General features: G+C 44.3%; 1 protein-coding gene across 9 annotated transcripts in view; it reads left to right on the forward strand.

The window, feature by feature from the left end:
- dgkh (diacylglycerol kinase, eta) overlaps window positions 1-27,979 on the forward strand; it is a 50,915-nt gene that overhangs the window by 2,899 nt on the left and 20,037 nt on the right. For 8 of the 9 annotated variants that reach the window (XR_012927262.1, XR_012927261.1, XM_076030761.1 and 5 more), the window contains exons 3-9: window positions 5,727-5,837; window positions 13,004-13,084; window positions 18,873-18,977; window positions 21,059-21,191; window positions 23,691-23,797; window positions 23,942-24,067; window positions 25,697-25,799. Coding sequence is in view for 7 of the 9 variants with exons in the window: in XM_076030761.1 (XP_075886876.1) it covers window positions 5,727-5,837; window positions 13,004-13,084; window positions 18,873-18,977; window positions 21,059-21,191; window positions 23,691-23,797; window positions 23,942-24,067; window positions 25,697-25,799 (766 nt within the window). In the remaining 2 variants the exon portion in view is untranslated. Of the gene's footprint in view, window positions 1-5,726; window positions 5,838-13,003; window positions 13,085-14,536; window positions 14,579-18,872; window positions 18,978-21,058; window positions 21,192-23,690; window positions 23,798-23,941; window positions 24,068-25,696; window positions 25,800-27,979 lie in introns of those variants that run through there. The other variant, XM_076030766.1, reaches the window with a different exon arrangement.

The following is a 27,979-nucleotide window of genomic DNA, read 5'->3' on the forward strand; positions in this document are numbered from 1 at the left end:
TATTTTTGCATTTTAGACATTTTAGCCACAGTTGCCACACTGAACACTGAGCGCTGATGACAGCACCAGAGAACTGCTGATTGCCCCGCCTGCCGCAGACATCGCGTGGAGCACACCTTAAAAGTCAAACATGGCCGACCCCAGCTTCTACTGTAGAGTCTGATCGTGCGGCTGTCACCGGGGTTCAGAGCACCCCCGCACAGTAACAGAAGTGGCGCGCTTGCAGCACGTTAGCGCGGTGCTAGCAAAGGTCTCGGAGTTGCCGCGCTGTGGGTCAGTGGGTTTTGTTTCTGTGAGTGCTTGTGCTGAGAATTACTAATGGATCATGCAGGTAGTGAAGTGACTCACTTAGTGTTGTTCCACTGGATTGTTTGCTTTGCTCAGCTCAGCTCATCTGCCCGGAGTGTGTGCGTGCATGCGTGCGTATGTATACAACATTGTGGCTCAACTGTTAAAGTAAAAAAAAGAATAAAACGGGTTCATCGGTCTATTATAACAAATTGGATGGAGTAAGAATTGAAACTTTCTGCTGTACACAGTGCATTGCAGTTACGGCTTCGTCAATGCACCTGATTGGCCAGGACAACATTTGAAGTGCATATTGCACATAATTGACCTCTCTACGACATTCCTGTCTGTATTGTGGTAAATAACGACTGTTCTTGTCTCCCTCAGCCTCCTTCGAGGTGGTTCGGAGCGCATTCACAAACATTTTATATATACTGTGGCTAACTGAGTTATTCACCCACTATTACTTGCCCCTGCTGTGGTTGGTGCTGCACAAGGGAACAAAAACGCTGTTACAAAGTCACATTTATTATATGACATTTTTGTACATTTTATAGATGAAATGTTGACGTCTGGTTGAAGTTTTTTGGAGAAATTACGAATGGAATAGAAGAGCTTTATTGATCCCACAGTGGGGAAATTTGCATAATTACAGCAGCAAACTGCACAGTGTAAAAAGATGGAGAATTATATTAATTAAAAGAAATTAGGTTATAAAAAATAGAAATAAAATATTTGTAGGTATAAACGGAAAAGAAAAACAAGATATTTACATCTTATGGACAATTGAAAGCTGAATAACGTTAGACTGTCATAAATGAAAGGCGTATCTTGTATTTTTTTTTTTTTTTTTTTTTTTACAGCTATACAGAATGTCCAGCATTACTGCCAAGTGGCAAATCAGTCCAGAATTGACACACAACAGAGCCTGCATGAAAATCCTCAGTGGCAGAGCAGTGCATTAAGAACCTCCACTCTGCAAAGCGATTAACCTCTTCCTGCATTGCATTTGAGATGCAAGTGTACACTGAGTCACGGGCCATATGATGGGATATATACTGTAGCGTTGCAGCTTTTCCTTGAATAATTCAAAGCATATTCAACAAGACGCAACACGAGCTAAAGTCACATCCTGCGCGAAGCAGCCGTGCGAGAGCTGGGAGCGCGAGGGGTGGGGGGGCGTGGGGGGGGTGGGGTCGCCATCGGCCGACTGATTGGTGTTTTTTCTGCTCGGCTCTCTTTCCTTGGCCTGCTGGGGAACTCCTGCTCCGCTCGCTCGCGCTCTATCTACCAAACGCATCTGCTGTTCTCATTTGAACTGCCAGTGCCTTTGTCCAGAGCATGTGCGCGCACGCTGTTCAGAGTCGCCCAGCGTGGGCGGACATGCTGCTGCTGCTGCTGCTGCTGCTGCTGCTGCTGCTGGAGTTATTTTGCACAGGCGTAGGGCTCCCTCTCTGTCTCAAAAGTGAAGCAGAAGAGGTGGAGGGGAACAGAGGCAGGCATAATTACTATTTATAGATCACTTCTGTCCTACTTGGCAACAGGAAGGAGATGAAGACAAGGAAACTATGGGCTTGGGGGGTTTAGCAGGAAGATAGATTTAAAACTGGGAGCTGATATTTACACCCGCTTTGAGGAAAGCATGAACGCCTCACGATGGAGTTGTCGGGCACTGGAGACTGTGAGGACGACAGTACAGAGGGTTGGTTTCAGCATCGGTACTGGTAGAGTACACAGTCAGGCATAGCTTTCCACTGTGTGTCTATCAGTCATCAAATAGCGTCCCAGTTGTCCCTGTGCTAACAACATTTTATCAGGATTAACTCTCCTGGCAGCGATGGCAATAAACGAATATAAAGAGTGGCCCATATTATGTAAATGTCACCGTGCCAAAGTTTATCGCCAGTGATGTGTGTCTCCGGCCCGTCTGGTCTGGACTGGCAAGAACCGGAAAAGTAAGCGATTTGGTGTCTGCGCTTTTTTGTTTCCCCCTTTCAAGAAGAAAATCTGCTAGAAACGTTGATGTTGCAAAGGACGGAGGGTTCTAAGAGAGTAGGGGGCTCTTCCGGAGGTATCAAAGTTATTGGGTAATTACTCATGAGCAGCATTGGCGAGTAATCCATCAATAAGTAAGCCACTACTGTAATTAAACGACTTTTTTTAAAATAAGTAATGTAGTAGGAGTAATGTAACGGGATTACTGTGGCAAAACTAGCAATTACGTCACAATTACTTTATCAAGTGACGATTCCGTTACTTTTCTGGAATATTTTGCAAGCTATAAATGTCTTATTATCCACAAAATGTCTGAAATTTTGAAGAACAACCAAAAACAACAATGTCGCAGATTATTTTAACAATGTGGGCCACCGGCACTGTACATGAGTTTGTTCTGTGAAATGCGCAGTTTGTGTTCAGAGAGCAAACATTCATCCGTGCTAAGAGGACAGAGGCAATATTTGGAATTGCAAAATTTTCACTTTATAAAGTTCATTTCAAAGCACTGAGCAACTGTTTATCTTTTTTTTTTTTTAACTAAAGTAATTACAAATTGATTACTTATGTAACAAAGTGATTAAAGAGTAATTCGATTACTTTTTTTCCCCAACGATACTGCTTATATGTAATGCATACGCATCAGGCGTAATACCTGTAAAAAGGTCACAGAAGGTCGTTGTTGCTCACTTACTTTTTAAGGAATAATCAGTAATCGGTAGTTGGATTACTTTTATGGAGTAATCCCAACACTACTGCCCATGAGAGATTACCCCCCGCTGGAGTCCTGGGTTGACAATGAAGACCTGACATTGCAGTGAAGGACCGCAGGTGTTCTGCCTTGTTTCTCTGTTAGCCGCTGTTTCAGCAGCTCCGCTTCGAGAAGAAAGCCGCCCCTAAGAGTCCCGAACGCACTTTATTAGCCTTCCGTGTTGTAGCCCAGATATGACTTCATCTGCCATGCTGCTGTATTTCACCCTCAGCTATGTGGACGGAGGAAAGCAGCAAAGTCCATGTAAGGCAGTCAGAATTAAGGTGCTTCTCTTAAACTGAAGCAGGCTTTGGGGTTTTTTAATCGTGCGCACGTGGGAGGAGGCCAGATGCGTTGGGCTGTCTTCACTCTTAAAGTTAAGTGGCCACCTTTATTGCTGTGCATTACTTTTTATTACTATTGAACATTTTCAGTTTCCTCCATGCGCTTGCTGCAGAGATATATCAAATGTGGAAATTGTAGATAGTTGATGTTAATTTATAATATAGGGAAAAAAATAATCTGATCACTTGTTTCGCCATTTCATGATAGTGTCTTTTCATTTGAAGACAACAAAATAGTTCCTTTTCATTTTTGCTGACATCAGACTGGAACAATATTGAGGTTAAAAATGTGATTACCGATTGCAAATTTTAATGGATTTTTGGAATGCACCATTTAATTACCACAATTCCATTTCCCCCCCCATTTTTCTGGTCTTGATAACTCATACTTAATGTTTTTTATGTTTTTCGTAACGAGAACAACCCGATTACATTACAGCGCTTCAGCATTTAACCAAACCCGATGCACCAGCGAAGAAGAGAATATTTTAGCGACGTGAAGTGTCAAGGTAAAATGTATAACTGCGCGAACTGCATTGGAATATACTCAGAGCAGAGTCTCGCCGCCGCTTCACAGCTAGCAGCGCTGCAAACCGATGCGCTACTTCTGTCCGCCGTCGTGCTACATCCCATCCCACCACCACTGCACGGACGTGTTCCCCGTGTCGTGCGACCACGGCGCGCCGCAGCTGAAGCAACTCCGCGCTCTCTCCGCCGTGTTTTCTGTGTTTAAGTTGACACAGCTGGTGGGCAGGATGTCAGCTTCAGGCCGCGTCTCTGTTTGCAATTCTCCCCTTAGCCGGCAGCCTTTCTTTGCTATAAATAGATGCAGTGTGTGTGTGTCCGTGTGTGTATTTGTGTAAAGAGAGATGTTCTCCTACATAGCATTTCCATCTTTGTACGTCAGTGTTTTTGTTTTTTTTTGTTTTTTATCTTCCCCCGCGTCCACTGGCCCATGTCTCCCCGTGTTTGCTTTTTTATGAGCGCGCGCGCTAATACGCAGACGGTAATGGCGGCCGTAATGATGATGAGTGTATATACTGTCTCGTATGGAGTGGCTGCGTGATTTGATGAGCCTCACCACGCTGGCTGTATGGAGAGCACGGGAACATCATGCGACGCCCCGGAGTTCCCCGCTGTTTAAACTATAAATATAAATAAAATCACGCCTGCTGTTGCGTTCACACTGTCGTCTGTTATTACTCTGGCTCGCCGTCGTTTCCACGATTCTTCTTCTTCTTCTTCTTCTTCTTCTTCTTCTTCTTCTTCTTCTTCTGGCTCGCCGTCGCTTCCGCGATTCTACTTCTTCTTCTTTCTTTCCCCCTTTCCCGCCCTCACTTTCTGTTATTTATTTTTTTCCGTACATGTGTCCTCGTCTCCAAACTCGAGTTACTGCTCATATTCTGGTATCCAGACAGTGTGTTGTGGATGGGTTTCAAACTGTACAGCTGCTTTAATGAGTCAAAGGTTTGGGGTTTTTTTCATCTACATCCGTGATTTGACCGTCCACTCCAGGGAGGCTCTGTTTATGGTGAGCAACTTCAGTGAGTGTGCGTCCACCACTGTGAAGGCCAGGAGGGGACTTCCAATGCTTCATGAGGCATGTTCTTCATTATGAACAGACATTTTAAAACAGACCAACTCAATATTAATAATAAGTAGTTGGAGGAACTTCTGTTCCTCTACAGGTCTTCCAAGCTCTCTTTTTTTTGTTTTTGTTTTTGTTTTTGTTTACAACAAAAAAGTCATGACTTTCTGTTTGCAGCATAAAGTAGCTGATAGCTGATTAATCAATAGGCCAACTGCCCCAGGCCCCACGGACATTTGAATTCAATGATGAAGTTTCCAAAATTATACTAATTGTGATTTAATTGCCTTTTTTTTTTCCTTCAGTCAAAACCGTTCAATGTAAAAACACCTGCACTCAATAAAATGCGTCCTCTTAACAGCTTTACATTTTCTCTCAAATGTGCAATAAAGCCGTATTTGTTGTCAGCGTATCGATAGCTGCACATTCAACTCTCCATAAGATGTAAAGATCTTGTTTTTTTCTTAACTACAATGGTGGGATCAATAAAGATATTCTATTCTATTCTAAAAATACGCACATTTTGCCCGAAAAACAGGGTAATAAAGCTTTTTTTTAGCATGAGAACTGCTTGGTGTATAAAAGAAAAAAAGCCTGATCTTACTCAAAGTATCGTTAACGTCACCTCTGCCATTGTATGAATGTGCCTGTAAGGCAGAATTACCGCGGCGAAATTGACTGAGAACGTCTTGAATGTGTGGACCTGCAGGCCGTGAACCAGATGTGAGATTTGCCGACACTGTCTCTGTTCTCCTTCCAGACCAGCATCAAGGAGGGACTGCTGCTGAAGCAGACCAGCTCGTTCCAGAGGTGGAGGAAGCGCTACTTCAAACTAAGGGGGCGAACTCTCTATTATGCCAAAGATGCCAAGGTGAGCTGTCGTCATCCAATCAACGCAACGGCGATTAGCACGGTGATCCTCCTCTTGTGTCTGTTTGCCAATACCACAAACAAGCTCCTGCAGATGAAGCTTTGATGTCAGCTACCTTCACAGAAGTTCACTGCAGGTTGTTTTTTTTTTCTTCTGGATGTGCGCAAGCAGCGAGCGCTACAGCCAGACTAGATATCCTAGAATCTTCACAGCACCGTGTAGAGCAGCCAGCGTTGAGAGGCAAGCGTGCACAACTGGAACACAAACACAGTGGCGCCTGTCTTTCTATTCACTTTACTAATTTGCTGTTCACTGATAAGAGTGCCGTGCAAAGTAGCGCAACGCTCACGTGCTTCGACTTTTTTTTTTTTCGCCCTCCTCGTCTTCTTATTTTCATGTGGAATCGAGGACGACGCTAGTTTTCTGTCGCTGACTTTTACATTTTTAGAAAATATTTTTTCTGCCACTTCTGGACTCTTTCTGTGTTTTGTTCATTGTGAAAAGTAGTGCAGAATCCTGCCCCACCTGGGAAAAACAGCATTTTAGCCCAACCATCCATCAGCTATACTTCAGTTGATTAGATTAGTCTGGCATTGGAATTTGGAGTGTTTACCCTTAAATATCCAGGACCCAAAAATAAACTATTTACATTAGTAGTAGCTGTATAGTTTATATTTATATTTATAGTACAAGTAGTGGTGTATACTATTTTTGCAAATAATTACTTAGTGGCGTAACGTGTTGATGTTGTTGAAGACATTGAGCATGTGTGGAATGTTGACACTGCCCAGTTTATTATCAGGTTGATGAATGGCGCAACACTGTCAACAGTCAGCAAGTAACCGCAGCTGCTGTGTGTAGACGGACAGAATGAGATCTGTTGTTTCGGGTCGTTTCCTTGTTTCAGCTCCCGGGCTCAAAGTTTAGACGTGTTTTATTTTGCATGTTTAGCACTTTGATCCTCCTGTTGACGTCTCTCTCCTGTGTTGTCCCCTGGTCTTGTTGCGTGTGGCCCTCACCTGTGTGAACGCCCCCGTCCGCGCCGCCTCGCCAGTCCGGCGGTCCTCTGGCGCACTGGCGAGAGCGCGCGCTGCACAGGGTGTCCAGGAGTCGCGTGTGCTGGCAGCTTCTTTCCCTGTGCTGGACAGGTGCACAACTCCCGCCGCAACGTTTGGGTGCCAGTGGATCTGAGGAAGGCCTAGAGACCATGCGGGTCAGCACAGCGTAGCCAGGAGGGTTGGGAATCTGGCTTCACCAGATTCGTCTTAGAGTTTTAAGAGGAGGGCTGGAACGGTTCACGAAATCCACCGTTGGGTTCCGGTTCGGTCCGTCTGGGTTTGTTGTATTTAAAGGTCCAATGTGTAAAATTTGGCTTGATTTAGGATTTTTATATTGGAAAATGCCTAACACACTTCCTACAAATACAGTAATAAAAGTGCATATTCACAGTACAATAAAAGTAATTTGACTTTCCCTATCCTTTGAATGAACTCATATATATAAGAATGTACTTAGAGCAATAAGGGTCTTGCTCCTAGTTGCCTGCCATCTTGCACCCACCTGACAGTGAGCTTAATATGAAATGCGCAGTCAGGCGGGCTTCCTTAAAAAAAAATTTTACACACTGGACCTTTAAGTCGGCAGAAATACCATACACAGGAGGCTACCTTAAACCGAAGCCAAGAACAAATGGTTATTCACTGTCAGTGGAAAAATGCAGTGGAATTTTTAGGGCATGTTGGCTGTAGCTAATTGAAATATATAATGATGATAATCCAAAAAAAAAAATCTTAATAAAAAAAAAAAACATAAATTCGCCCTCCACTTGAGTCCGGCCACCCATGGTGGCTGCTCCTACTGCTCCTCTCCCTTGGCAAGTCTTCACTTCCGCTTCATTCACACCGCGCCAACATGAATTCTTCAGCAATTTTCGTGAATGGTTCAGAAATGTCAGAGACAATTCGACAGAGAGGACTGCAAAATGCATTGGACCGACGACGTTAACGTGACAAAAGTGGACATTCAAATTGAGGTGTTATCAAAAGGCATGGAGGAACACTGTTGCATGTGGCCAGCGACAATGCATACACGCTCTGGACCGAGACGGCAGAACCCAACAGTTTGTTTTTTCATGAACCGTTCTATCCCTGTTTAAAAGTGCTGCATCCATGTCATATGACGCTGCTGGGTCAGGTACATTCAATTATATAGAATATTTGCCTTTGTCACAAAAACTGGTGTACTGTTTATTTCCACATGGCTATATTTCTAACCATATCTCATGGATGCACCGCATATTAGAGTATAGTGATATAAAATGAGTGTGAGACAAATCCGCTCATCCCTGTAGCTTTAATTTTTAACTCTCTAAGTTATTTTCATCAGCTGCTGCTTCAAGTCTCTCGATGACCATGGAGGGTAAAGCAAAATTTTTTTTAAAAAAGCTAGAAATTATTAATCCGCAATTTTGATAGATGAAACGATTTCTAAGATTTTTAGTCGTGTATTACTGAACTTTTTTGTCTTCCATGGTCAGGCAGTGACATTGGCCCTTAAAGACTGAATAAGTGCACACATGACAAGCCACTCTGGGTCGGCCAGAGTTCCCTGGCTGGCTGTGCTGCCCTGTGGATACTGGAACTCCTCGCTGTATGTAAGGGGGCATCAACGTCAGCACTGCTGGCAGTCCTCCAAGCTGCTCGGCAGTGCAGGGTTGCCTGCAAAAGCACACGTAGTGACTAGTCAAATATAACCGCTCCCATTAAATGTCCAGTGTGTAAAATTTGGCTTAATTTAGGATTTTTATATTGGTAAAAGCTTCACATACTGCCCATAAATACATTAGTGAAACTCTGTACTCACAATACAATAAAAGTAACTTGGTTTTTACACCCTTCGAATGGTTCTAAAATATATGAATATACTGTACGTAACATGGGTAATATATTATGTATATTCTTATATAAGCAAATATATATTAGGGATGCAATCGATTAATCATCGATTAATTCATTAATCGTTAGTTGATTGACCTTATCGAGGGCATAACGTTTATTTGAAAAGTGGCAATTTTTCCTGAGAACCTAAATTTCACAATGAAAATTGTGCAAGGAACTCATTATTTAACCCTTTTTTTAATTAAATAATATTGAGGGTCCAATGTGACCCATTTTTACATTAGAGAACAGTAAAAACACCCTAAACATTTATCCTCTGACATTAAATTGACTTCTAATGGGTCACATTTCAACTTTTTATATACATATATATATATATATATATATATATATATATATACACATATATGAGAACACTTTTATTAATGTATTTATGGACAGTATGTTAAACGTAGAAGACGTAGAAGTGAGAGCTTAAAACTAAGAGAAAGGGGCATTTGTGAAGGTACAGCGGCTTGGCTCTGGATCTGTGGGTGATGGAGGGTCTCCCGGCTTGCCCTCATCCACCAGTCACTGTCAACTTTCATTACAGCGTGTCTGCTCGCACATACGCAGATGACTTTGTGCCGTGTGTGTCTGTGTGTCTGCGTGTGTGGGTGTGCCCTTGTGCATGGGAGAAAGAGGCCAGGCGGCGTATCGAATGCACTGCAGAAGGTATTCGCACACACATGTGGACATGTGATGCAGCCGAGGGTCCTGTTACAAAAGAGGAAGTGTTTGTGTTGGCATGCCAGTCATGCTTGGCCCTCTTGGCTGACACCCATCTCACACATTTACGCACAGTTGTAGGAAGTGCCAAGGCATGCACACACACACACACACACACACACACACACACACACACACACACACACACACACACACACACACACACATATAGTCACTTTCAGTACATGTTGGCCGCAATCCCCCTCCAGCCGGGCCTCGACAGGCCCTCTGACCGTGGCACAAACGGACTTTTTGCACACACACACACACACACACACACACACACACACAGCCAGCAAAGGGCATTCCTTTGACAGCATCTGTTTTTGGCCTGTGGCCCATGAAGAGCTCAGCGGTGTGCTTTACTCATCGCAGCCCTGGTCGGATATCGTGTGATGTGTCTTCTTGTCTCTTTGCTGGCTTTGTTTTGCATGACTTTCATGCTGCTCTTATGGGAAATTTGTTGAAGTTGAATAAAATATGTTAAATTTAAATTTCCATCATCATCATCATCATCATCATCATCATCATCATCATCATCATCATCAGTAGCTATTAATGTTATTGTTAGTAGTAGTAGTAGTAGTAGTCGTAGTCGTAGTAGTAGTAGTAGTCGTAGTAGTAGTAGTAGTCGTAGTTGTTGTGGTTGTAGTTATTATTCGTATCATTATTATACATGTCTTCAGTCGAGGTCAGTGCCTCCTTCCAGGAATTTGCCTCCCCAGACCATCACTAACTCTCCACCAACCTGGTGGTGCTGAATGAAGTTGCATGCAGCATGACGTTCTCCTCATCATCTCCAGACCCGTCCACGTCTGTCGCATGTGCTCAGGGTTGAACCTGCTCTCATCTGTAAAGAGCGCAGGGTACCAGTGGCACACTTGCCTACCCTGGTGGTTTATGGCAAATGCCATAGTAAGGGCCTACAACTGGACCCTCCAACCACCCTTGTGGTTTGTTCTTATTGTTTGCTCAGAAACGTTCACACCAATGGACGACTGGTGGTCGTTTTGTGGACCCCTAGCAGTGCTCATCCTCTTCCTCCTTGTACTGGTGAAGGTTTAATGACCTTCTACAGCCCTGTCCACCTCCCCCAGAGTAATTACCTCTATCCTCTTGAAATAGCGCTGGGAGACACAATGGCACGTATTGATGTGCCATCCTGGAGGAGCTGCGACCTCTGTAGCATCTAGGTACAGTACCATGCTATCCGTGGAGATGTTGACCCAAGCCAAATGAAAAACTACAGCCATAAGATGAGGAGATAAAAACAGGATATATATCAGTGGCCTCAACCTGGAAAACCATTCATTTTTAAGCTGGATGTCTCATTGTTTCCCTTCTAGTACACTGTTGTTTATTTCATGAACAACAAAACAGCTCAAACTGATTAACAACCCCCTTCTTCTACTGCACTGACCAGATCAACGTCCCACAAGTTTAACTGAATGTGATTGCTGCACTCTGATTAAAAAATTGTATCTCCAATTTCTTTTTGCAGCGGCAGCGTAGTATCTAATATTTGATCCAAGAAGAATTAGTTCAGTATGGGTCATCATCACTTTCAAAGATACATATGCATAACCATAACCATTTGTATTTGTCATTTAAAACATTTGTAGATAATTAATTGAAAAATCATACCAACTCTTTAATGAGCACCTCACACAGCACAAGGTTGAGATCAAAGGAGCTCCCCGAGCACAGAGAGGAGTCACACTTACACCTTGTTGCAACAAAGATAAGCTTGACACTTCCTGCCCAGAGGGAGGGGCTGCCTCAGTCGGAGAAAAGGCCTCTGAATGAGGTGTCAGAGAAAGGTCAAAGGACAATTGACCTCAGTAGTCACTTTAGAACAGAAACGCGCTTTACGTAAGACAGTCATGTTAGAGTCACAAGGTTACCATCATGCAGTCATGTAGAAGTCACAAGATTATAATAGGTGCATGTTTAGTTCCGTCACTGAGCACATTGGAACTAAATATAGTAACATTTAGGTTTTTAAGTCATCATTCGATTGTGAAGTGCATTTGAAGTGAGCAGCCAGTGAAGTTAGTAAGTGTTTATATCTTGGCATGTTCACCCATGAGATCCCCTGAAAGAAATTTTAATCGCGATTAATTGCAAATTAATTGCACTTTTTTTTCTTTACCCTGCTCTATATGTAACTTAACTAGATATTTATTGTGTTTCTGAAACTCTTGGAAAAAATTGGAGAGGACAATAGTAATTCCTTTGTGGAAATATTCTATTTTTATTTTCACTATTTTCAATGAAATGTTCCTAACGTTAATGTTAACGTTAACGTTGCTGCCACGGTCACTTAATGTTATTAATGCATTAACTTCCACAGCCCTAATATATATGTATACATATACATATACATATATATATGTATATATATATATATATATATATATATATATATATATACATTAGGGGTGTGAATCTTTCACTCACAAAACGATCCGATTCAAATCTCGATTCACAAGCTACCATCCGATTCAGGGACGATTCATAAAAAATCCGATTCGGTTCAGTGCGATTCAAGACAAATGGACAATTTAACCCCAAGTGCTTATTTTTACTTTACCGATCTTTACCGATCCAGGGCTCCATCAACCGATGCACTCGGATCTCATACGTCACAGACCGATAACCGATTCAAATCGGTTTATCTTTACACCACTAATATATATATGTATATATATACATATACATATACATATATATATATATATATATATAAATATATATATATATATATATATATATATATATATATATATATATATATACATATATATATGTATGTATGTATATATATATATACACACACACACACACACACACAATTAAAATCACCCTGACTGGTTTACCTCGCAGAAGAATGAATAAAAGGTGATGTTACTAGCACTGATGCCAAATAGCTACGAAGTTGCATCCTTGAGATATTTTAAGGTTATTTAAGCCTCCTGCATGTTAAGGAATATAGATTGCTATTGAGTAACAATGGAGGATGGGGGATTCCCCCCTCCCCACTCCCCCCCGAATATTGACGGGTATTTCGCACACAGGGGACAAGGTACGTTTCGAGGAGGAAACGGAAAAACAAACAACAAAGCACTTGAGCCACATCACTGGGATGTGACATTCATTCATGTGAAAGTGTACAGCTGTTGATGGCCAAATGGGGCCTTTGTCAGTCATCAGCGTTTCAGTTTCACATGAGCACAAAACCGAAAACCTCGTTTTTGAGAAGATTGCAGCTACTGATTCCTAAACGTAACTGCGGATACGTTTCGCACGTTACGTCCATTGTTGAATCATCATTTCCATCAAGTGAACGCTTTTTGTGTCCATCGTTCGCCCCTTTAAGCATCTGTCTTCCCGCAGTTGTGCTAAGGGTTTGAAGTATCGTTGCAAAGCTGATTCCTCTGCTCCTCTCTTCCAATTCCAATTCCAACCTCTTCTTTTATCTCCTCACGCACCTTTCTACAGTCCCTTATCTTTGACGAGGTGGATCTATCCGACGCCAGTGTTGCAGAGTCCAGCACCAAGAATGTCAACAACAGCTTCACAGTGAGTGCTCGCTTGCCATGTGTGTGCGATTTAATAATTTATCATAGACTTGAGTGTTTTTTTTTGTTTGTTTTTTTTCAAAAGAATGTTTTTAGGACTTGTTCGGTGTTTGTTTGGTTTCCCAAATGTTCAGCATCAAAGTCATGGTAAGGAAGAAGTCATGTAAACTATCAAGATGTTTGCAGTCACCTGTTATAAGCATGTGCTCGACCAGGCTGTCTCCACCTTCAGCCTATAATTAGATGACAGTCCCAAAGGTTTGCTGGCATTTCTCCTGTGTTTTACTCACATACCACCACGTGTCTGCGTACGTCTATCTATTGTATAACCAGCAACTGAGCTCGCATGAGAGCTGAAGGGGAACGAACTCAAGGGTGAACACAACAAAAAAAAAAAACAGGCACAAACATGAAAATAGACGGCGTTGTGGCCTGTCCTTTCTATAAATGTCTCCTCGCTCGAGGGCTGTTGCTATAATAAGAAACCGTGTGGGGGAGGAGGTAAGCGGCAGAGCAGTGCCCAGAGGAGAACACCAAGCTATTTTTAGCAACATCTTGAAACACTCGGCTGACTTTCTCAGATCGCTCACCGACTGCCGTGTTCGCGGCCGGGATGACGTGCATGTGCTGCCGCCGCCGCCGCCGCATGCATTTCGGATTTTTGCTTTTCCTCGAGGAGGAGGATGAGGATCGGAGCGCTGCAAAATTCACGTGGAAGAGGGGCAGTGGGCGGGGAGGGCGGGGGGGTTGTCGGTTGTGACTAAAAAGGAGGGGAATTCGGGTTGTTGCGTCCGGTAGTTGCAGTGTATTCTAAGTGTTTTTACAGTGACGGCCGTTGTGTATTTGTGCTGTATCAGTGAACTGCGAGTGACCAATGCAGCAGAGGAAATCCTGAGGTGATGTCACTGCTGTGCACTCACGCACACGCTGCCCGAGGGAAAGGGGGGGGGGGAGAGGGGTCTGGGGGAGAGGTGTAGAGCAAGGTCGTTGGTAGAGGAGTAGAAGGAGGAAGAAGAGGAGAAAAAGGAGGAAGGAGAGGAGGAGGAAGAGAAGGGGGGGAGGTAGCGGAGAAAGAGGAGGAAGGAGAGGCAGAGGAGGAGCAGGGAGGGGAGGAGGCAGAGAAGAAGGGAGAGGAGGGAGAAGAAGACGAGGGGGGAGGAAGACGAGAAGAGGAGGGAGAGGAGAAAGGAGGAAAAACGGGGAGGAAAAAGAGGAGAAGAAGGAAGAAGAAGAGGGGGAGGAGGAAGAGGAGAAGGAGGGGGGAGGAGAAGAAGGAGAAGGAAGAGAGGGGGGAGGAGGTAGAGGAGGAAGGGGAGGTAGAGGAGGAGCAGGTAGGGGAGGAGGGAGAGAAGAGGGAGAGGAGGAGAAGGAAGAGAAGGAAGAAGAGGAGAAGGATAAGAAGGAAGAGGAGAAGGAGGAGGAAGAGGAGGAGTGGACGTGGCTGCGCAGAGACAGAATGAAGACGGCTCGCTCTGGTTGAGAGGCACCGCAGCAGGTACGGCTGCTCGCACACGTGCACGTCGTCCCCCCTTCACGCATCAGCCTGCGGAGGGGATGGCCGGGGGGGGTATTGGTTGACGAGCTCCGTTGTCACGCAGGTCGCTGTAGATAGTTGATAGAGAGCGAGGGCACCGCTGCAGGTGGGGCCACCAGCAGCTCTGCGCTGGATTTGACGGTCGCTGCTGCTGTGGACGAGCGGCCGCAATGCGTTTCCATCGTGGCTGCACGGCGGGGGTAGTGGGAGGAAGGGGGGTGGGGGGTGCACTCGGCGGCGTCCCTCCGCCTGCTCAGAGCGCTGTTTGAAATGCGTCTGCTGTGTAAATACACAATGAGGCGGCGTTGCTGCGGCGCGGAGGGGGGGGGGGGGAAGCACGTTCCAGCACACGTGCAGGGGGGGAGACACTTAAGCATCCCCCCCGCCCCCCCTCAACCACCACCACCACCACCTCCTCCCTCCCTACTTTTAGATGCTGCAATCACCAAGTGAAATGATTTCACTGACGTGCGTCCCAATCAGAGGGTTACATTTAAAGCACAGCACACGAAAACACCTCAGTGTGAAGAGGCAACAGTTGAAGCATCGGTCGCCCCGCAGTTGTGCACACAAACCAAACACATATATTAGTGTAAAGTCTCCCCATGTTGCCTGCATGTGGAGACGGAGAGCAGATCCGGCTTCTGTTGTTTCCTTTGTGCGCTGCAGGCAGCCGTAAATAGAAAAGCTTCCCCCCCAGGTAATGATGTTACCTGCAGCAACCACACTAGAAAACGCACAACTTCAGGTTCCCCAGTGTGCATTGCAACGCAAGGCACAGGCAGGCAGTAAGTAGCCACCGCGGTGCCGGTTAATCCACACCTGTACTTGACTGTACAAGTTGACTTCTGTTCAGTCTGCCCAAATAGCTGCAGCGTGCATTGTCGAGTGTCACGTATGCCCGGGAAAACTTTCGTACGACCAGAAGCAGCCGGTCATAAGATCAGAGATCATAAAAAATATACAGTTTGATAGAATGCAGTGTATGAATTCAGCGTCATGTGGACCAGATTGTGTCCTGTTGAATTTTGCACTAGTCCATGACATAATCTGTAAAACTGATCATGAGATGATTCACCCACGAAGGGTAAATAAAAACTCCTCTCTTCATTATTATTATTATTATTATTATTATTATTATTATTATTATTATTATTAACATTATCATTATTACTATTATTATTATTATGCAGGTTGCACTGCTCTCTTAGTTAGTCAGTTACTGGATTCACTTGCATATTACCGCTCAATTTATTTCCTTAAAGCAAATCTCAAATGTACCGACAGCAGACAGTCTTTGAACCAAGCACCAGCGCTGCACCAGCTGATTGTGTTTTGGTAATTATCACAGACTGGTCTCACTTAAGGGAAGCCTCGTGCCATTTTTGGAAACAGGCAGCCCTGTTTCCCCTGGCAACCAATCTTATCACTTCCCCCTTACACACAAGACACACACACACAAACAATAGAGGGGTTGGGAGGGAGAAAATGAACCACGTCCACAAGGATCACTTTTCCCTCGTGCACGGTCATGTGTGCGCGCGCACACACACACACACACACACACATGCAGTAATTTGGCACCGTCTGTCTCGGTTAGCTCGTCACGCAGAGGACAGGAAATGGACCCGCGATACACAAAGTGTTTGATGAAGTCGCAATGTGACGTCACTACATTGTGCTGGTTTTTTTCCCCTGACATGAACTCCAGGACATGACTAGGGGAGGAAAAAAAACATTGTCCCAATTATAAGGAGATCGTCAGAAAGCACAGCGGAGTTTCAGCGGTAACTCTGCGGCTTTTCAGTTTAATGAGAATATTTCTGTTATTTTTATTTCCCTTGCCAGTAGATGATGCTTGTATCTTTTCAAAGTTATCCCAGTGGACTGTTCAGTGAAAGATGTTTCTCCTTCCTGTCTGGTCAGACCGCATGGGTGTTATTAAGTAAGCTGACAGTGGATCTAAACAAAAGGCCAATCAGGTGTGGCCAGTATCTCTCTGCGTGTTATTTCTTTCATCTTTAAAGCCAAAAGTTTTGTTATGTTGGCAAAGCTGTAGTGTGAGGAGAGCCAAGTAGGACTGTGTGGTCTGCTGCACAATGGAGGACCTCACATAAATACTCCAACAGTTCCCCATTGTCTTACTTTCTAGTTGACCAGTGTGTTAACGAAATATCAAAAGTCACATTGAAACCACGCTGTTATCACACAAATGGCTAAACATTAAATCAATTTGAAGCAGAAACGGAAATAGATAATAATTAGGAAACCTAATGATCGTCATGATTGGTGCGATCCTGATCTGAGCGTCAGTAAAGTTGAGCGCTTTCTTTTTGCTTCGCAAAATGTGTAAAATGTTTGTCCTGCCAAATGTATGCCATTTGTGTTTTTGATTGAGTGACTGAAATGAGTCAGGATTTCTGCTAAGGTTTTGTTTTTAAGTCTATTACATGCAAAAGTCAAGGATCATCAGACTAGCTGCGATTCCATTACCTCTAGAAATGCGCAAAACCTAAATATCGCGATAAAAAAAAAACTGGTAATGGAAACGCCTTAAACCTCGAAAAACCACTCATTTATTGCTAAAAGATATTTGAGAGTTGTTGGTTGTTTTTTTTTTTGCGCTCTCATGTGGTGGTATCGATATAGCGGTGTATCTCAAAAATGTAATGGAAACACTTTTTTCCGCATAGACGCGTCACCGGACGAGACGTACGGGGGTCACATGACCAGCTCACTTCAAGTGAAAATGGCACGTTACGTTTGTTACGACGGAGGAGGAAGCGGAATATTCTTACAACAGCAAACAAACATAAACAAACACACGCAAACGTAATTCTCGTAAATATCGTCCGGCGAGATTTACGAGAATTACGGCTTATGCGCTTCGCACCATTCAATCGAAACACTTCGCAAATCACAATTGCAATCGCAAATCGTGATATTTCTAAGGAAGTCGTCACTTATGTTTTGCGAAAAACTGTCATGGCAACGCAGCCAATGATTCCATCATTTCTTTAGGACGATATTTTAAAATATAAGTTAGTCTTGAGCAAACTCAGTTTCTGCCGCACTTCAGTGTGATGCTATAAAGCTGCCTACTCACTCCCTACACAGCAGCCTAACAATTTGCCACGGCATCAGATGCATTAGCAACATTTCCACACATTCAATGGATTCCATACGATCATTTTCCCGGTCGGATGTCCGGGGCACCGCGGTTCTAACTGCGCCACATATTTGCACTCAGTGTCTCTCCTTATGCGTTTGTCTATTGAAAAAAAAAAAACAGCTGTATTCTAATCTCCATAATTACACCGTATGTAATGGATGTGAGAGGCAAAGAGAAGCTAATACTATATATATATATTTCGTTATCTCTTAGCTAGCGTAAAATATCATGGGAGGGCAGCAGATCTTCAGTGAGCATCATTTGCATATTCTTGTGCGTGCATGTGTGTGTGTGTGTGTAACAATAACAACCTTGCATTCACCAGACACAAGAAGCCCTTCAGGTTTCGAGCAAAATGAATTGATCATAAATCAAAATTCACACACCTCAACACTGCTCCTCGTGCAAAAAGTATGGATTTGCGCTTCATTGCCCGCATTGTGTTTGTCTCATTGTGTTCGAGCGTGCGCGCTACCAGCAGTACTCGGTACTTCAGTGCTCTACTGGCTCTACTGCACCTCCTAAAGTGAACAGGGATGACGATGGGACAAAGAGAGAGACAAAGAGATGATCAGGCATAAATAAGTGATGGGGGCGTTGAAAGGGTGCTGCCTGTGTGTGTGTGGGGTCATGTCAAGGAAGCCTCGCCTTAAACACCGCAACCACACACTCAGCGACAGAAGGCGAGAGGGGGAGGAGGAGGAGGACGAGGGAGGCGGCGGCTCTCGGCTTTTTACCGAGGCTCTTCGCCTGTCGGCGCTCATCTTCCTCAAAGCAACATGAGCGAAGGGGGCTGGGGGAAGGGGAGGGGAGGGCGGGCGGGATTGAGGGAGCAAAGGAAGAAAGAAAAAAACTGCAGGTGTTGGGGAATGAGTGAGCCGGAATTAATGAGGGAGAGAGAGAGAGGGAGGGAGGGAGGGAAGACGACAGCGAAGACTCTCCATCCTCGGTGGGATGGCAGGCTGAGGAGGGGCTGAAAATTACCTCTTCCTCCCTCCCTCCCTCCCTCCATCCCTCCCCGTCTCTCTCTCTCCCTCTCTCTCTCTCACTCACCCATGATCACACCCCTCCCTCCTCTTTCAGGTGATCACTCCGTTCCGTCGGCTCATCCTCTGCGCGGAGAACAGGAAAGAGATGGAGGACTGGATCAGTTCGCTCAAGTCCGTCCAGTCCAGGGAGCATTATGAGGTAAATAGAAACCAACATTTTTTTTTTTTTTAAATTCTCCACATCATCATCATCATAATAAGGGTTCATGTGAGTTTTTGCCTGTGCGAGCGGGAGAGCGGAGGGAAGCCGCTAATCGGGACTATAGATCCGGTCGTCTTGTCCGTCCGTCCGTCCGTCCGTCCGTCCGTCCGTCCGTCTTCTTCCTGTTTGGGACGTCTGAAGCGCGGTCGCTGCCCTGACTGAGCATTTGCTTGACGGCTTCCTGCAACCGCTGTGTCCCTCTTAAAGACGCTGGAACAATAGTTGTGTGTGTTTTGGAATCTGATACGTCCAAGTGTAAAGGGCAACTCAAGTATCCAAATAGCAACAGCGACAGTAAGTAATAGTGGTCGGCAGCCACGTGCGCAAGCTCAGCACGGGTTCGAGCTTAGAAATCACAAAAAGTCAAGTGGAGCTGCCCTTTGTAAACACGAACGCACAAACGAATCATTTTACCGACAGCAGTTCCTCGAACACGCCGCGTCGGCCTGGAACTGTAACCGGCTGAGGTGCATTTCAGGAGGTTGCACCACCCGATGCCGACAGCGTGAATCTGCGGCTCCGCGTCGCCAACGAGGGCGCTGAGGAGGCGGCCGGAGCCGGAGGACGTCGGCAGGCGCTGCATTTTAATGCTCTCGACTTGAGAGGGAAATCTTACATAAGACCCCCCCACCCCACCCCCACCTCCTCCCACCCAGCCCCCCCGTCTCTCCTCTCGCCCACCCACCCCTTTACCGCACTGCAATGCAGCAGCAGCACCCCCAAAGCAAAGCACATGCACTCCGGGGTGCACACGTGCGCGCGCGCGCACACGCGCCCCAAAACGCGCCCCCCTGCCGAGACGTCGGTGCAACGCTCGAGCGCCCCAGTTTCAGGAACTCTTGTTAGAAGTTCCGTTATGAAACACGAGGTGCATTCGGGGGAGCGGGGGGGCGGGGGGGGGGGGGGGGGGGGGCACCAACCTGCCGCACACACACAATACCAGTCGTGTTGCATTGGTTACGTTAGCTTTGACCGGCCACAGGTTTGTCTTCCCTGAATAAGATTCACCTCTAGGAAGTCGAGTCCACCGAGGATCAGCCGCGCTCTCGTTTCCCGGGCTTGTCTTTGATCTTTCTTTCATCATTCTGCAAAACATGCAGTGATGCGAGTCTCCTGTAGGCGGCCGGCCGGCCGGCCGTCGCCGCTCTCCGCCAGGGCCGGTTGCACTGATCCAATCGCAATTTTTGGGGTTGATAGCGGATCACCGTCACAGGAAGCAGAATCTGCCCATTAGTGTCTTCTTGCCATCTTGTCGACCAGATGGATCTCTTGATAGCAGCCCGTTGATTGGCTGATGTGTGTTTTCTAATTCAAGTCCCGGCAGCCGTCATTCGCTGTTAACGACGGGACTTAAATTTTGTTTGTTTTTGTAGAAGGTATATGGAGATATTAAATGAGTAAATTATTATTTATGTCATATATTATTACGTAGAACTCTTCATGCAATGAAAATTGAAATGAGACACAAAAAAAAAGCAAGACGGTATTTGAATGAAATGAAAATGTACTGCATAATTAATCAAATGCCAGAATGCCGACAACTGAAGTGACACATTTTAAATTCAACACGCCATAATTTGACAGGTCGTTGGAATCATGAAGATATGATTACACATTGCACACTGCATGACTCTCATCCGTCCATCCATCCATCCATCCATCCGTCCATCCATCCATGTATCTATTTCCCATCAAAAAAGAAGACATTGTGTCTTCTAATCAGTGATTCTGATGGGCAGTTTTTGTGACCACCTATCGTGAGCACCTGGCATCCATCACTTCATGATTGGAGAGGAATTCAGAGGGGTATTCCAAAGGGCACGCCATTCAAAAAAATCAATTCTTTGCGTCTAGTACCTATCGAGCGGTGTCGTCAATCAAAATAGTCTTAATATGCCAACAAAAAAAAAGTTAAATTATCTTTGCAATGACGACATTAGGAAGATATACCACTTATTACACGCACAATTGGAAGTTTTTGCATTGAATCCTTTTTTCCGTTTCCTCTCGTTTGTCAGACGGCTCAGTTCAACGTGGAACATTTCTCAGGGATGCACAACTGGTACGCCTGCTCCCACGCACGGCCCACCTTCTGCAACGTCTGCAAAGACAGCTTGTCCGGGGTCACGTCTCACGGTCTGTCCTGCGAAGGTAAGCGGCGCACAATCACGCCAGACATACGTAACGGACGTATGAAGCTGTTGTTTAATCTCCGGAAATGTGCTCTATCCCTTCCCGAGAGGGAAAAAGAGCTGAAGGAATCATCTGCATACTCTCTCATTCCAAATTTTGAAATGGTCTGTTTGGGTCACTCAATCCTGATTGTCCTCCACGTGAAGAGCCTCTCGAATTCCAATCAAACAGAAGGCAATCGGAGAGAGAGTGAGGAAGGTGGAGAGAGGAGAGTGTCTGTTCAAAGTGGAGGGTGACCAATCAAACCAACTGCGCAGGCATCAACGCAGCTTACATTTCATTTCGATTTCCTGCTCACGGTGGTTTGCTGGAGATCGATCTTGTGCCACGGAGCCACACACACACACACACACACTCACGCGTCGACAAAAACTTTTCCGCATCTCTGCCTTTGTTGCACCCGTACACGAGCGGTCACGAGCGGCACACGCGGTGTGTTCTTACAGTTTTTTGTCGAACCATTAAAGGGCGATTTGATGGTGTTATCTGAACGCTCCTAATGTTCTGCTAATGCTCCCTAACAGCTTTCAGTGGTGCACTACATTGAAACATCAATTTCTGCTCCCGGATATGACTTCTGTGTGTGTGTCTGTGTGAGTGCGTGCGTGCGTGTGTGTGTGTGTGTGTGCGCGCGCGCCAATAATATTTCAGTTAAGTGTATAAGTTAAGTGTTACGTTTAGTGAAGTCTATAAGTGTTGTTATACTTCAAAAAAAGGAAGGAAGTGCCATCTGCCATCTGCCATCCGCCCTCGTTTTCTACTTTCAGTTCCATATCCACTGGCCAACAGTCACAGCCAAAGAAAAGCAAAGTAAATACAAATATTTACAATAGAATAAAGTAATATACCCAAGTAGAAAAGCTAGAAGCAACCCAAAACAACTGTATTCTTGTATGTGCAGTACAGATACAGTGTGTAAACTGACAAAATCAACTTTTTATGATGACATCCTATCACAAGTTAACTGTTAAAGGTTCGGTTTGTAAAATTTGGCTTGATTTACGATTTTCTTTTTATATAAGTAAAAGCTTAACATGCTGCTCATAAATACGTTAATACAGTAAAAGTGTATACTCGCAGTACAATAAAGGTCATTTGGTTTTCCTACCCTTAGAACGCTTCTCATAATAATTTTCATAGAGCAATAAGGGTCTTGCTCCTATTTAGCTGCCATATTGTGTTTTGTATTTAGAGTAAACACCAGGTTTCCTTAAAGAAATGGTTGGGCAAGATAGCAGCTAACTGGAAGACCCTTGCTCTATGTGCATATATATGTGTATACATACATACATACCAAACACGCTGTCAGGCGCGAGCTTCCTTAAATCTATGGTAAGTGCAGGAAACACTGGACCTTTAAGCCAAGTGCTTTCAATGACTTTTGATAAGGAAGTTGGAGTGAAGGGAGTGAAGTTTTCACCCCTCAGTTGCCCTGAGCTACACACTCGTTAACCCACACACTACAGGCAGAGAAAAATTGCCAATCTGCAAGACCATGACTTATACCCATGACATGCTGACACTAATATATGCATGAATGGGTAATACATGTAATTTGGGTGGGGGGGGGGGCTTAGTGGCTGAGCTTACCAAAAATGACAATGTTTTACCTTGTATGCGTGCTGTGTAAGTCAGCTAGAGCACTGGCGGCTCAGGCTTGTTGCACCCTCGCTGCTCAGTGGTGTTTCTGTTCATCATATCCGCGAGTGCACAAGGGTGAGTCGCATTCACGCCCTATGATGTTTTCATCGGGCTTAATTTATGACTGGGTGCGTCAGTGACACAATGATCCATCATTGTTCACTTTTTTTTTTTTTTTTTTTCCCTTGTTAGTAAAATAAAGCAGTTAAGTCTGGGGAAATTGTGCCCAATCATCCCCCTGGCACGAATTGACCATCATTTACTGCACATCACGCAATTAGAAATGGATTTCCTACAAAGTGAATTTCTGTTTGGCTCCGCCCTCACTCATCCACACTAATACAATTTGTTTGGGGCGACCTCATGCTTCTTTTTGTTGAAATACAAATCTGCCAAATAATGTAATCTGTAATATGCAAACTGCCAGTTTGATTTGTGTGTATGTGTGAGTTCCCTCAAGACTTATTAACCAGGCTAAAAAAAATTCAGGGTGACTTATTGCTCTCATAGCATGTTGTTCACAAATAAGGTGTCTGATCCATGAATCCACCACCAGATGTTTTGACTCAATGATGGCCATTTTTTTCAAACAGTCCTCTTCATCACGTTTTTTTTATGGTATGACATCGTAACACCAAGACAACACCCAACGAAGAAGACAAAACAAGTTACTGAGAACGTTTTCTGTTGTGGTCTACTCACCGCTGTGGTTAGCTTTTGTTTCAACAAATTGTTGCTGCTGAAGAAACTGCAACTGCAACCTGCTGTAAAGTGAGAGATCAAACACGTGTGACCACTCTTTGTGTTGTCTTTCAGTATGTAAATTCAAAGCTCACAAGCGCTGTGCCGTCAGGGCCACCAACAACTGCAAGTGGACGACCCTGGCTTCAATAGGGAAGGACATTATCGAGGATGAGGATGGTGTAAGTCTGCATTGAACACATATTTTCAGGAATCTGCTGAACCTGGTTCTGCATATTTGAGATATTTCACCAAAAAGACAGTGCAGGTGTAAAAGTAGTTGCCATCAATGTCCATCTCTTAAATGTTACCCGTCTGTTCCACAGATTGCAATGCCTCATCAGTGGTTGGAAGGCAACCTACCTGTGAGTGCCAAGTGTGCTGTGTGCGATAAGACCTGTGGCAGCGTGCTGAGGCTGCAGGACTGGCGCTGCCTCTGGTGCAAAGCTATGGTAACACACACAAAACATTCTTGCTATTTATGCTCATCTTTCTTGGTGTTAGCACATACTAGTTTTTAATTTTCTACTACTGCTTAGAAAATTAAAAAATTGACAGTATTTACAGAGAAAAAAATGATAATAAAAAAAAAGATTTTCTCTGTATTTGACATTTGTGTTAAAGAGAGCCTTAAAGGTCCAGTGTGTCATATTTGGCTTGATTTCTGATTTTTATATTGTTAAAAGCTTAATATACTAGTAGATAGATAGATATGATATATATATTTGAAATTAATATTTGAATATAATGAATGAACCCCCAAATATATTGAATGAACCTGTGTGTGTGTATATATATATATATATATGTGTGTGTATATATACACACATAAATGTATATAAGACGTGACCACTCACGTCTTCAAATAAACCAATGAAGAAGACAGACAAAGTATTCAGGTTTGGGTGCGCAGGCCACTGTAGGTCACTGGCAAGCTCGGGAGAGGGAGGAAGAGAAAAAGACCCTACAATCCCAAACGTGACCTGCTTGATGTCACTGTTTCTTCTTCAAAATCTCCAAATGTCACACACTTAACCTTTGAAACATGACAATGTCAGGTGTTGTGACAGTGAGATAGTTCTATTATGCCTGAGTCGCTGGGAAAGCAAGGCATTACTGTAGCTTGGACCGTGGCTTACAGTTCAAAACAAAAGCAACCACAAAAAAAATCTAAATCCCTGGTTGGTTTTTAATCTTCTCAAGTCGAAAATAATTCTGTTGTGCTTTTCACTCACTGTTGATTCGCTTGGCCCATTGTTTTACAGGGTTGAGTTTCAATAGTCTGCTGCTACGTAGAGATAGGCAGTAGGAAGAACAATGCCTCTTCCTGTTTTGGTTCTGCTCAGGCTCTTATGTCATAAATTGAACCATAGATTCTGAGTGCAGACCCCCACCCCCTCCCCACTCAGCGGCACGAATAGTGTCAAGAATAACACTATTACTAAAAAACAACAACAACAATCCAAGAATATGCGGTGTCATAATTTCCTGCCAATGCGTTGTTAAGCGTATTGACAAGGCAAAGTGAGAAGCAGTATATTCAAAATTCAAACACAAATCTGCACTCAGTGTCATGAGGTACTGAAGCCCATCACAGTAATCTCAGGGGACCCTGGATCATAGCCAGACAAAGGGGAAAAAGACAGACAAGCAACCATCCACACTCGCATTTGCAACGAGCTGAAGTAGAAGGACTAGCTTCCAGTGAGTCACAGATATCAATGTTCAAACCCCACTGCAGGTCTACCAAGCATTGAACGTCTAGGACCAAAATACTGTGTATACAATATTGATTGGTGGTGGTGCCCTCCTGTTCCCAATAACCAGAACCAAGCAAAGTGAAGCAGGATTTGAATGAATTGTGTTCCTCACTTCCTGAACACCTCCAGTCTTCTCAAACCATCATGTCAGGGAAATCAGCTACAAAAGCCACTATTGACTCCATCAACAGTGTTGGCAAGTCGAAGCTCGGGCTTTGGCTCTGACTCAGGACAGTGTTCTGAAGATACAATGACAACATGGGGGGAAAAAAATCACCCCTTTGGCCTCTCTTAAATCTTCTATTGATGCTGTTCTTGCAGGTGCACACAGCGTGTATGGACCTGTACCCCCGCAAGTGTCCTCTTGGTCAGTGCAAAGTCTCCATCATTCCTCCTACGGCACTAAACAGCATCGACTCAGATGGTAAGGTTTTAGTCTGCTGACGTCTTTTTTAACCACTTATGATTAACGTGTCCTCTTCTAAGCACCCGTGCTGTGCCCTTACCGCTACATGCTCTCCTTGTCTATTTGTATCGTTTGTATCCGCCTCGATCTACTTATGTTCTGTCTTTGAAATGTACTTTTATCCTTCAAGAAGCCGTTCATAACGCCATGGCATTAGCAATACAGATGGAAAAAATAGCTTTCTGGTTAGCTCTGGCTTATTTACAATTTGTTTTATTAACACTGTCCTTTGCTCAAGTAAAATAAACTGAACTGGAACTAAACAGTAGTGTTGTAAAGAAAGACATAGTGATATACCCGATCCAGTTGCTTTCTACAGTAGCCAATGTAGCTGCCATAGTGAAGAAAAGAAAACATCATTATTTGCGTTCATGTTAATTGGTAGCCAAGCAGTTTCCACACAGGCTGTTATCTTTCTACCATTATGAAAGGTATTAAAACGAGGGGAAAGCAAACGCACTCATGCCCGTTCCAGGAAATGGCGTTTTTTTTTCTTTCCCCCTCACCGTTAAAAATAGCCAAGTCTGATTGGTTGACACGCATCATCCTTAGAACTTGAAATAGATCAGTGTTTAAAAAAAAAAAAAAGATGATAAAATAAATTTGGAGTCCTGTCAACAGGGACTTGCACAGCGATCGCGTCACATTTTGCGAGCGCACTTGATGGTGTGGGCGGTTGTTACAAAGTCAGGGTGACTTATTCCAAAGCAGCCCGAGGCTCCCTCCTGGCTCTCTCTTACATATTGTGTGTTGTTTTACTTCACACACGACGATGATGATGATGATGATGATGAGGATGATGATAATGATGGTGATGATCGTTCGCATCCATGTTTAACCCGTACTGGGTTGTAGCAGCAGCCAGACGAACTCAGATCAGCGCGTGCAGTAATTGGATTACTGCGGCCGGTTGCAGAGAACAGCTAGCATCAGCTAATTGGCGGGTTGATTAAAAACAAACAAACAAACAAACAAAAAAACTAAAAGAGGAGGGGAAATGAAGCGAATGGAGTGACTCATAAAAGAAGAAAAAAATTAAGATAGGCAAAGAGGAAACAATACCAGCCGTCCCTCCCTCTCTCTCTCTCTCTCTCTCTCTCTCTCTCTCTCTCTCTCTCTCTCTGTTTCTCTCTCTCTCTCTCTCTCTCTCTCTCTCTCTCCCCTCTGCTTTTCGTCACGTTCCTGGAGTTTGGTGGTAACGGGCTTGGGGGTGGAGACGGGTGGTGGTGGGGGGGCGCTGCTTGAAACACGTGCTGCTGCATTGTGACTCTCCCTCCTCCCTCCTCCCTCCTCCTCCCCTCCTCGCACGTCTCCCTCCTTCCTGTCTATCTCCCCAACTCACCCTCCCTCCGCTTTCCTCTCGCTGACATAATCGCAGAGAGAGAGAGAGGGAGAGAGAGAGAGAGAGAGAGAGAGAGAAGGGGGGCTCCACAGAAAAGAGGTCCGTGCGGGGAAGACGGAGAGATGAGGACGAGACAGTAGGGGGCGCCCTGGAGTCCACAAGTGTGCAGCGAGCTGTCAGCAGCCAGTCACGCAGATTATACTGTCAGTTACATTACATCTAAAAGATTAGTGTTTATATATGCGTGTGCGTGTGTGTGTGTGTGTGTGTGTGTGTGTGCGGGCTAATGCTCCGCCGCCACCGCCGCCGTGCGTTCCACGTGTGTCCGCATGTGCCGGCGCTGCTGCGCTGCCAGGGTTAATTCCTGCACTCAGGGACTCTGACAAGATTGTCAAGCAACGATGTTGCTGGTTTTTCTTATCACACACATATGTATGCATATATGTGTATATATATATATATGTATATATATATATATGTATATATATATATATATACATATATATATATATATATATATATATGAATGTATGAATATAAATATGTGTGTGTGTATATGTAATTACACACATATATATATATATACATATATATACATAGACATATTAATTAACAACTGTATTCCTACTGCGTTGATGCATTGATGTATATATATACACATACATATATATGTTTGTGTTTTTTTTAACATCGTTGACCCCTGACCCTTCAGTCAGTCCACCAATGGGGATGAAGCGAGACTCCGTTTGGATTTTGATTTAATGCATCAACGCAGTAGGAATACAGTTGTTAAGTT

Source organism: Nelusetta ayraudi, unplaced genomic scaffold (assembly GCF_046127955.1).
Source record: "Nelusetta ayraudi isolate G7.1 ecotype Tasmania unplaced genomic scaffold, CSIRO-AGI_Nayr_v1 ptg000031l, whole genome shotgun sequence".
Taxonomy (NCBI): Eukaryota; Metazoa; Chordata; class Actinopteri; order Tetraodontiformes; family Monacanthidae; genus Nelusetta; species Nelusetta ayraudi.